Genomic DNA, 12052 nt, shown 5'->3' on the forward strand with positions numbered 1-12052 from the left:
AATAAACTATAATGTCACTGAATTGAGCTGAAAATGTTTGATCAATGCTTTCTTCAGGGGAACAATGAGTAGAAAATCATATAGTTTGCATTTGGAATGAATGAGTTGCTTATATTTGGCCACTGAAGGGGCTTTATTGATAGATGATGCGCCATATCAAGTTTCAATGAACTTTAACAACTCGTCAAAGTTGTCTGTCATGAGACAAGTTACATCCATTATTAGGGAAAATAGGAATATTACTGCGTAAGCGTATTTACTGATTTTGTTTTGGGTCAAATATTGATTGGAGAAGTGACTGTAGCTGTTGTGACAAGAAGCACAATCACACCTGTGATTTCTGAGTTTCTATTCATTCTGTGAGATAGGAAAAAGAGAATTGAAAACTTGAAAAGATTCAAAACAATTTGATAGATCTGTATATTTCTGGAATATTGATGGCTAAACTGATATTATGGATATAGAAATGGAAGGGTATTCAGATACAAGACATCGTGAAAACAGAGATGACCTTTGCAATACTGAAAGGTATTGATTACAATGGTCAAGTTAAGAATGGTCTGCTGCTTATTTAAAATATGATTTATCAGAGTGAAGGTTAAACATAGACAATTGGCTAGCATTTTAAATACCTGTTGTTTCACTTGTTGAGGCTAAAGTGGCTGCAGATGTGGTTACAGTCGTAGATGGAGCCTTTGAGGTGCTGTCTTCTGATGTTGAAGGTGATGATGATGATGTATCTATTGATGTTAAAAGAGTTGTCAGTGAAAGAAAGCAATGATGCTCCTGGTGATTGCAGCATTGCAGAAAGAAAAGTTCAATGACACGAATGAACAAACATGACTGCAATTAAAATAGTGAATTGGTTTGGTACTTATTATCAGACTGCACCAATCTCAAAGTGAAGCACTACACGTTGTATTTTAAGTTGGTTGTTACTATCCTTATTTCTATTTACTATAATGTGTACCATGACAGGGAGTATAAACTTGGCTGGGTTGTTTTCATTTTTGAGTTTACAACGTACCAGTGACCATCATTTCATTTTGTTTTCGGAAAGAAGTTTTAATCAACATTTGTAATTCAGCCCACCAATAATATTGGATTGCTAGATTGCAACAGATTATACCTGTTGATTCTGATGTTGTAGTTGCTGGGGAAGAGGCCACACTAGTGATGGCCTCTGTTGAAGTGCTTCCTTCCGAGGTTCCAGAAGATGTCCCGTATCCTAATCATGGAAATGTCGATAAACAGTGTAAATCCCACACAGTAATCATCATAAATTGTGAAAAATGAACAACAATGTCACTGAATTGAACTGAATATATTTGACAAATGCATTGTTCATGAGCATAATGATAATACAATCATATATTATGCATCTAAAGTGAAGGAGGTGCTTATATTTTCCCACTGAAGGAGCTTCCATGATATATGATGCATGATAGCACGTTTCAATAAACTTTAAGCACTTGGCAAAGCTGTCGATCATGAGACTAGCTATATCCATTTTTAGGAAAAATAAGAATATCGCTGCATGAGTCTGTTTATTGATTTTGTTTAGACATCAAATATTGATTGAAGAAGTGACTGGAGGATTTGTGACAAAAAACAAAATTACACCTGTGACTTCTGAGTTTCTATTCATTCTGTGAGTTAGGGATAAGTGATTTGAATATTTGAAAGGAATTCAAACATGTTGATAGATCTGCAGATGTCTGGAATATTGATAGTTAAACTGATATTATGGCGGTCGAAATGTAAGGGCATTCAGAGATAAGGAATAGTGAAAACCAAGATGGCCTTTAAAATACAGAACATTATTGATTGCAATGCTCAAGTAAGACATATCTGCTGCTTTGCTAAAATTTGATTTATCAGAGTGAAGGTTGAACATTGACAATTCGGTCGCATTTTAAATACCTGTTGTTTCTCTTGTTGAGGCTAAAGTGGTTGAAGATGCTGTTACTGTTGTAGGTGGGGCTATTGCGGTGCTTTCTTCTGATGTTGATGGTGATGATGATGGTGAAGCTGTTGAGGTGAAAAGGTTTGTGAGCTAAAACAAACATTTCATCCAGTTCATTGCACTATAAGGCTGTCAAATGATGAAGATAATTTCAATGACATGAATAAACAAGAATGATTGACATGAAGATGGTGTACTGGTTTGATATTCATTATGAGATGGTGCCTGATCTTACATTGAATCAATGCGTGTTGCATTTTCAGTAGGTTGTTACAAAACGTATTTCTATTTATCATTAGGTTTACTTTTACAGGGAGCATAAACTTGGCTGCTTCCTTTTCATTCTTCAGTTCACAAAATACCACTGAAGATCATTGGTTGTATTGAGTTTTCTGAAACAAAGTATTGTAATGCATGCAATCAATAATATTGGATTGCTAGATTGCAATTGATTATACCTGTCGGTTCTGGTGTTGTAGTTGTTAGGGAAGTGGTCACAGTAGTGATAGCCTCTGTTGAAGTACTTCGTTCCGAGGATCCAGAAGATGTCCCATATTCTAATCATAGAAATGTCAGTAATCAGTGAAAAGCTCTTATACGTATCGTCATAAGATGTGTAAAATAAACTATAATGTCACTGAATTGAGCTGAAAATGTTTGATCAATGCTTTCTTCAGGGGAACAATGAGTAGAAAATCATATAGTTTGCATTTGGAATGAATGAGTTGCTTATATTTGGCCACTGAAGGGGCTTTATTGATAGATGATGCGCCATATCAAGTTTCAATGAACTTTAACAACTCGTCAAAGTTGTCTGTCATGAGACAAGTTACATCCATTATTAGGGAAAATAGGAATATTACTGCGTAAGCTTATTTACTGATTTTGTTTTGGGTCAAATATTGATTGCAGAAGTGACTGTAGCTGTTGTGACAAGAAGCACAATCACACCTGTGATTTCTGAGTTTCTATTCATTCTGTGAGATAGGAAAAAGAGAATTGAAAACTTGAAAAGATTCAAAACAATTTGATAGATCTGTATATGTCTGGAATATTGATGGCTAAACTGATATTATGGATATAGAAATGGAAGGGTATTCAGAGACAAGACATCGTGAAAACAGAGATGACCTTTGCAATACTGAAAGGTATTGATTACAATGGTCAAGTTAAGAATGGTCTGCTGCTTATTTAAAATATGATTTATCGGAGTGAAGGTTAAACATAGACAATTGGCTAGCATTTTAAATACCTGTTGTTTCACTTGTTGAGGCTAAAGTGGCTGCAGATGTGGTTACAGTCGTAGATGGAGCCTTTGAGGTGCTGTCTTCTGATGTTGAAGGTGATGATGATGATGTATCTATTGATGTTAAAAGAGTTGTCAGTGAAAGAAAGCAATGATGCTCCTGGTGATTGCAGCATTGCAGAAAGAAAAGTTCAATGACACGAATGAACAAACATGACTGCAATTAAAATAGTGAATTGGTTTGGTACTTATTATCAGACTGCACCAATCTCAAAGTGAAGCACTACACGTTGTATTTTAAGTTGGTTGTTACTATCCTTATTTCTATTTACTATAATGTGTACCATGACAGGGAGTATAAACTTGGCTGGGTTGTTTTCATTTTTGAGTTTACAACGTACCAGTGACCATCATTTCATTTTGTTTTCGGAAAGAAGTTTTAATCAACATTTGTAATTCAGCCCACCAATAATATTGGATTGCTAGATTGCAACAGATTATACCTGTTGATTCTGATGTTGTAGTTGCTGGGGAAGAGGCCACACTAGTGATGGCCTCTGTTGAAGTGCTTCCTTCCGAGGTTCCAGAAGATGTCCCGTATCCTAATCATGGAAATGTCGATAAACAGTGTAAATCCCACACAGTAATCATCATAAATTGTGAAAAATGAACAACAATGTCACTGAATTGAACTGAATATATTTGACAAATGCATTGTTCATGAGCATAATGATAATACAATCATATATTATGCATCTAAAGTGAAGGAGGTGCTTATATTTTCCCACTGAAGGAGCTTCCATGATATATGATGCATGATACCACGTTTCAATAAACTTTAAGCACTTGGCAAAGCTGTTGATCATGAGACTAGCTATATCCATTTTTAGGAAAAATAAGAATATCGCTGCATGAGTCTGTTTATTGATTTTGTTTAGACATCAAATATTGATTGAAGAAGTGACTGGAGGATTTGTGACAAAAAACAAAATTACACCTGTGACTTCTGAGTTTCTATTCATTCTGTGAGTTAGGGATAAGTGATTTGAATATTTGAAAGGAATTCAAACATGTTGATAGATCTGCAGATGTCTGGAATATTGATAGTTAAACTGATATTATGGCAGTCGAAATGTAAGGGCATTCAGAGATAAGGAATAGTGAAAACCAAGATGGCCTTTAAAATACAGAACATTATTGATTGCAATGCTCAAGTAAGACATATCTGCTGCTTTGCTAAAATTTGATTTATCAGAGTGAAGGTTGAACATTGACAATTGGGTCGCATTTTAAATACCTGTTGTTTCTCTTGTTGAGGCTAAAGTGGTTGAAGATGCTGTTACTGTTGTAGATGGGGCTATTGAGGTGCTTTCTTCTGATGTTGATGGTGATGATGATGGTGAAGCTGTTGAGGTGAAAAGGTTTGTGAGCTAAAACAAACATTTCATCCAGTTCATTGCACTATAAGGCTGTCAAATGATGAAGATAATTTCAATGACATGCATAAACAAGAATGATTGACATGAAGATGGTGTATTGGTTTGATATTCATTATGAGATGGTGCCTGATCTTACATTGAAGCAATACGTGTTGCATTTTCAGTAGGTTGTTACAAAACGTATTTCTATTTATCGTAAGGTTTACTTTTACAGGGAGCTTAAACTTGGCTGCTTCCTTTTCATTCTTCAGTTCACAAAATACCACTGAAGATCATTGGTTGTATTGAGTTTTCTGAAACAAAGTATTGTAATTCATGCAATCAATAATATTGGATTCCTAGATTGCAGTAGATTATACCTGTCGATTCTTGTGTTGCAGTTGTTGGGGAGTTGGTCACAGTAGTGATAGCCTCTGTTGAAGTACTTCGTTCCGAGGATCCAGAAGATGTCCCATATTCTAATCATAGAAATGTCAGTAATCAGTGAAAAGCTCTTATACGTATCGTCATAAGATGTGTAAAATAAACTACAATGTCACTGAATTGAGCTGAAAATGTTTGATCAATGCTTTCTTCAGGGGAACAATGAGTAGAAAATCATATAGTTTGCATTTGGAATGAACGAGTTGCTTATATTTTGGCCACTGAAGGGGCTTTATTGATAGATGATGCGCCATATCAAGTTTCAATGAACTTTAACAACTCGTCAAAGTTGTCTGTCATGAGACAAGTTACATCCATTATTAGGGAAAATAGGAATATTACTGCGTAAGCGTATTTACTGATTTTGTTTTGGGTCAAATATTGATTGGAGAAGTGACTGTAGCTGTTGTGACAAGAAGCACAATCACACCTGTGATTTCTGAGTTTCTATTCATTCTGTGAGATAGGAAAATGAGAATTGAAAACTTGAAAAGATTCAAAACAATTTGATAGATCTGTATATGTCTGGAATATTGATGGCTAAACTGATATTATGGATATAGCAATGGAAGGGTATTCAGAGACAAGACATCGTGAAAACAGAGATGACCTTTGCAATACTGAAAGGTATTGATTACAATGGTCAAGTTAAGAATGGTCTGCTGCTTATTTAAAATATGATTTATCAGAGTGAAGGTTAAACATAGACAATTGGCTAGCATTTTAAATACCTGTTGTTTCACTTGTTGAGGCTAAAGTGGCTGCAGATGTGGTTACGGTTGTAAGTGGGGCTGTTGAGGTGCTGTCTTCTGATGTTGAAGGTGATGATGATGGTGTAGCTGTTGATGTTAAAAGAGTTGTCAGTGAAAGAAAGCAATAATGCTCCTGGTGATTGCAGCATTGGAGAAAGAAAAGTTCAATGACACGAATGAACAAACATGACTGCAATTAAAATAGTGAATTGGTTTGGTACTTATTATGAGACTGCACCAATCTCAAAGTTAAGCACTACACATTGTATTTAAAGTTGGTTGTTACTATCCTTATTTCTATTTACTATAATGTGTACCATGACAGGGAGTATAAACTTGGCTGGGTTGTTTTCATTTTTGAGTTTACAACGTACCAGTGACCATCATTTCATTTTGTTTTCGGAAAGAAGTTTTAATCAACATTTGTAATTCAGCCCACCAATAATATTGGATTGCTAGATTGCAACAGATTATACCTGTTGATTCTGATGTTGTAGTTGCTGGGGAAGAGGCCACACTAGTGATGGCCTCTGTTGAAGTTCTTCCTTCCAAGGTTCCAGAAGATGTCCCGTATCCTAATCATGGAAATGTCGATAAACAGTGTAAATCCCACACAGTAATCATCATAAATTGTGAAAAATGAACAACAATGTTACTGAATTGAACTGAATATATTTGACAAATGCATTGTTCATGAGCATAATGATAATGCAATCATATATAATGCATCTAAAGTGAAGGAGGTGTTTATATTTTCCCACTGAAGGAGCTTCCATGATATATGATGCATGATACCACGTTTCAATAAACTTTAAGCACTTGGCAAAGCTGTCGATCATGAGACTAGCTATATCCATTTTTAGGAAAAATAAGAATATCGCTGCATGAGTCTGTTTATTGATTTTGTTTAGACATCAAATATTGATTGAAGAAGTGACTGGAGGATTTGTGACAAAAAACAAAATTACACCTGTGACTTCTGAGTTTCTATTCATTCTGTGAGTTAGGGATAAGTGATTTGAATATTTGAAAGGAATTCAAACATGTTGATAGATCTGCAGATGTCTGGAATATTGATAGTTAAACTGATATTATGGCAGTCGAAATGTAAGGGCATTCAGAGATAAGGAATAGTGAAAACCAAGATGGCCTTTAAAATACAGAACATTATTGATTGCAATGCTCAAGTAAGACATATCTGCTGCTTTGCTAAAATTTGATTTATCAGAGTGAAGGTTGAACATTGACAATTCGGTCGCATTTTAAATACCTGTTGTTTCTCTTGTTGAGGCTAAAGTGGTTGAAGATGCTGTTACTGTTGTAGATGGTGCTATTGCGGTGCTTTCTTCTGATGTTGATGGTGATGATGATGGTGAAGCTGTTGAGGTGAAAAGGTTTGTGAGCTAAAACAAACATTTCATCCAGTTCATTGCACTATAAGGCTGTCAAATGATGAAGATAATTTCAATGACATGAATAAACAAGAATGATTGACATGAAGATGGTGTACTGGTTTGATATTCATTATGAGATGGTGCCTGATCTTACATTGAATCAATGCGTGTTGCATTTTCAGTAGGTTGTTACAAAACGTATTTCTATTTATCATAAGGTTTACTTTTACAGGGAGCATAAACTTGGCTGCTTCCTTTTCATTCTTCAGTTCACAAAATACCACTGAAGATCATTGGTTGTATTGAGTTTTCTGAAACAAAGTATTGTAATGCATGCAATCAATAATATTGGATTGCTAGATTGCAATTGATTATACCTGTCGATTCTGGTGTTGTAGTTGTTGGGGAAGTGGTCACAGTAGTGATAGCCTCTGTTGAAGTACTTCGTTCCGAGGATCCAGAAGATGTCCCATATTCTAATCATAGAAATGTCAGTAATCAGTGAAAAGCTCTTATACGTATCGTCATAAGATGTGTAAAATAAACTATAATGTCACTGAATTGAGCTGAAAATGTTTGATCAATGCTTTCTTCAGGGGAACAATGAGTAGAAAATCATATAGTTTGCATTTGGAATGAATGAGTTGCTTATATTTGGCCACTGAAGGGGCTTTATTGATAGATGATGCGCCATATCAAGTTTCAATGAACTTTAACAACTCGTCAAAGTTGTCTGTCATGAGACAAGTTACATCCATTATTAGGGAAAATAGGAATATTACTGCGTAAGCGTTTTTACTGATTTTGTTTTGGGTCAAATATTGATTGGAGAAGTGACTGTAGCTGTTGTGACAAGAAGCACAATCACACCTGTGATTTCTGAGTTTCTATTCATTCTGTGAGATAGGAAAAAGAGAATTGAAAACTTGAAAAGATTCAAAACAATTTGATAGATCTGTATATGTCTGGAATATTGATGGCTAAACTGATATTATGGATATAGAAATGGAAGGGTATTCAGAGACAAGACATCGTGAAAACAGAGATGACCTTTGCAATACTGAAAGGTATTGATTACAATGGTCAAGTTAAGAATGGTCTGCTGCTTATTTAAAATATGATTTATCGGAGTGAAGGTTAAACATAGACAATTGGCTAGCATTTTAAATACCTGTTGTTTCACTTGTTGAGGCTAAAGTGGCTGCAGATGTGGTTACAGTCGTAGATGGAGCCTTTGAGGTGCTGTCTTCTGATGTTGAAGGTGATGATGATGATGTATCTATTGATGTTAAAAGAGTTGTCAGTGAAAGAAAGCAATGATGCTCCTGGTGATTGCAGCATTGCAGAAAGAAAAGTTCAATGACACGAATGAACAAACATGACTGCAATTAAAATAGTGAATTGGTTTGGTACTTATTATGAGACTGCACCAATCTCAAAGTGAAGCACTACATGTTGTATTTTAAGTTGGTTGTCACTATCCTTATTTCTATTTACTATAATGTGTACCATGACAGGGAGTATAAACTTGGCTGGGTTGTTTTCATTTTTGAGTTTACAACGTACCAGTGACCATCATTTCATTTTGTTTTCGGAAAGAAGTTTTAATCAACATTTGTAATTCAGCCCACCAATAATATTGGATTGCTAGATTGCAACAGATTATACCTGTTGATTCTGATGTTGTAGTTGCTGGGGAAGAGGCCACACTAGTGATGGCCTCTGTTGAAGTGCTTCCTTCCGAGGTTCCAGAAGATGTCCCGTATCCTAATCATGGAAATGTCGATAAACAGTGTAAATCCCACACAGTAATCATCATAAATTGTGAAAAATGAACAACAATGTCACTGAATTGAACTGAATATATTTGACAAATGCATTGTTCATGAGCATAATGATAATACAATCATATATTATGCATCTAAAGTGAAGGAGGTGCTTATATTTTCCCACTGAAGGAGCTTCCATGATATATGATGCATGATACCACGTTTCAATAAACTTTAAGCACTTGGCAAAGCTGTTGATCATGAGACTAGCTATATCCATTTTTAGGAAAAATAAGAATATCGCTGCATGAGTCTGTTTATTGATTTTGTTTAGACATCAAATATTGATTGAAGAAGTGACTGGAGGATTTGTGACAAAAAACAAAATTACACCTGTGACTTCTGAGTTTCTATTCATTCTGTGAGTTAGGGATAAGTGATTTGAATATTTGAAAGGAATTCAAACATGTTGATAGATCTGCAGATGTCTGGAATATTGATAGTTAAACTGATATTATGGCAGTCGAAATGTAAGGGCATTCAGAGATAAGGAATAGTGAAAACCAAGATGGCCTTTAAAATACAGAACATTATTGATTGCAATGCTCAAGTAAGACATATCTGCTGCTTTGCTAAAATTTGATTTATCAGAGTGAAGGTTGAACATTGACAATTGGGTCGCATTTTAAATACCTGTTGTTTCTCTTGTTGAGGCTAAAGTGGTTGAAGATGCTGTTACTGTTGTAGATGGGGCTATTGAGGTGCTTTCTTCTGATGTTGATGGTGATGATGATGGTGAAGCTGTTGAGGTGAAAAGGTTTGTGAGCTAAAACAAACATTTCATCCAGTTCATTGCACTATAAGGCTGTCAAATGATGAAGATAATTTCAATGACATGCATAAACAAGAATGATTGACATGAAGATGGTGTATTGGTTTGATATTCATTATGAGATGGTGCCTGATCTTACATTGAAGCAATACGTGTTGCATTTTCAGTAGGTTGTTACAAAACGTATTTCTATTTATCGTAAGGTTTACTTTTACAGGGAGCTTAAACTTGGCTGCTTCCTTTTCATTCTTCAGTTCACAAAATACCACTGAAGATCATTGGTTGTATTGAGTTTTCTGAAACAAAGTATTGTAATTCATGCAATCAATAATATTGGATTCCTAGATTGCAGTAGATTATACCTGTCGATTCTTGTGTTGCAGTTGTTGGGGAGTTGGTCACAGTAGTGATAGCCTCTGTTGAAGTACTTCGTTCCGAGGATCCAGAAGATGTCCCATATTCTAATCATAGAAATGTCAGTAATCAGTGAAAAGCTCTTATACGTATCGTCATAAGATGTGTAAAATAAACTACAATGTCACTGAATTGAGCTGAAAATGTTTGATCAATGCTTTCTTCAGGTGAACAATGAGTAGAAAATCATATAGTTTGCATTTGGAATGAACGAGTTGCTTATATTTTGGCCACTGAAGGGGCTTTATTGATAGATGATGCGCCATATCAAGTTTCAATGAACTTTAACAACTCGTCAAAGTTGTCTGTCATGAGACAAGTTACATCCATTATTAGGGAAAATAGGAATATTACTGCGTAAGCGTATTTACTGATTTTGTTTTGGGTCAAATATTGATTGGAGAAGTGACTGTAGCTGTTGTGACAAGAAGCACAATCACACCTGTGATTTCTGAGTTTCTATTCATTCTGTGAGATAGGAAAATGAGAATTGAAAACTTGAAAAGATTCAAAACAATTTGATAGATCTGTATATGTCTGGAATATTGATGGCTAAACTGATATTATGGATATAGCAATGGAAGGGTATTCAGAGACAAGACATCGTGAAAACAGAGATGACCTTTGCAATACTGAAAGGTATTGATTACAATGGTCAAGTTAAGAATGGTCTGCTGCTTATTTAAAATATGATTTATCAGAGTGAAGGTTAAACATAGACAATTGGCTAGCATTTTAAATACCTGTTGTTTCACTTGTTGAGGCTAAAGTGGCTGCAGATGTGGTTACGGTTGTAAGTGGGGCTGTTGAGGTGCTGTCTTCTGATGTTGAAGGTGATGATGATGGTGTAGCTGTTGATGTTAAAAGAGTTGTCAGTGAAAGAAAGCAATAATGCTCCTGGTGATTGCAGCATTGGAGAAAGAAAAGTTCAATGACACGAATGAACAAACATGACTGCAATTAAAATAGTGAATTGGTTTGGTACTTATTATGAGACTGCACCAATCTCAAAGTTAAGCACTACACATTGTATTTAAAGTTGGTTGTTACTATCCTTATTTCTATTTACTATAATGTGTACCATGACAGGGAGTATAAACTTGGCTGGGTTGTTTTCATTTTTGAGTTTACAACGTACCAGTGACCATCATTTCATTTTGTTTTCGGAAAGAAGTTTTAATCAACATTTGTAATTCAGCCCACCAATAATATTGGATTGCTAGATTGCAACAGATTATACCTGTTGATTCTGATGTTGTAGTTGCTGGGGAAGAGGCCACACTAGTGATGGCCTCTGTTGAAGTTCTTCCTTCCAAGGTTCCAGAAGATGTCCCGTATCCTAATCATGGAAATGTCGATAAACAGTGTAAATCCCACACAGTAATCATCATAAATTGTGAAAAATGAACAACAATGTTACTGAATTGAACTGAATATATTTGACAAATGCATTGTTCATGAGCATAATGATAATGCAATCATATATAATGCATCTAAAGTGAAGGAGGTGTTTATATTTTCCCACTGAAGGAGCTTCCATGATATATGATGCATGATACCACGTTTCAATAAACTTTAAGCACTTGGCAAAGCTGTCGATCATGAGACTAGCTATATCCATTTTTAGGAAAAATAAGAATATCGCTGCATGAGTCTGTTTATTGATTTTGTTTAGACATCAAATATTGATTGAAGAAGTGACTGGAGGATTTGTGACAAAAAACAAAATTACACCTGTGACTTCTGAGTTTCTATTCATTCTGTGAGTTAGGGATAAGTGATTTGAATATTTGAAAGGAATTCAAACATGTTGATAG

General features: G+C 35.2%; 1 protein-coding gene across 1 annotated transcript in view; it reads right to left on the bottom strand.

The window, feature by feature from the left end:
* Positions 1–12052, bottom strand: part of LOC121287205 (serine-rich adhesin for platelets-like) — an 85100-nt gene that overhangs the window by 27097 nt on the left and 45951 nt on the right. The window contains exons 38-55 of the mRNA XM_041204870.1: positions 11476–11574; positions 10979–11086; positions 10184–10282; positions 9683–9790; positions 8889–8987; positions 8392–8499; positions 7598–7696; positions 7097–7204; positions 6303–6401; positions 5806–5913; positions 5011–5109; positions 4510–4617; positions 3716–3814; positions 3219–3326; positions 2425–2523; positions 1924–2031; positions 1130–1228; positions 633–740 (exon numbers count right to left, since the gene is read on the bottom strand). Coding sequence (XP_041060804.1) covers positions 633–740; positions 1130–1228; positions 1924–2031; positions 2425–2523; positions 3219–3326; positions 3716–3814; positions 4510–4617; positions 5011–5109; positions 5806–5913; positions 6303–6401; positions 7097–7204; positions 7598–7696; positions 8392–8499; positions 8889–8987; positions 9683–9790; positions 10184–10282; positions 10979–11086; positions 11476–11574 — 1863 coding nt within the window. The remainder of the gene's footprint in view (positions 1–632; positions 741–1129; positions 1229–1923; positions 2032–2424; positions 2524–3218; positions 3327–3715; positions 3815–4509; positions 4618–5010; positions 5110–5805; positions 5914–6302; positions 6402–7096; positions 7205–7597; positions 7697–8391; positions 8500–8888; positions 8988–9682; positions 9791–10183; positions 10283–10978; positions 11087–11475; positions 11575–12052) is intronic.

This window comes from Carcharodon carcharias, chromosome 2 (assembly GCF_017639515.1).
Source record: "Carcharodon carcharias isolate sCarCar2 chromosome 2, sCarCar2.pri, whole genome shotgun sequence".
NCBI lineage: Eukaryota > Metazoa > Chordata > Chondrichthyes > Lamniformes > Lamnidae > Carcharodon > Carcharodon carcharias.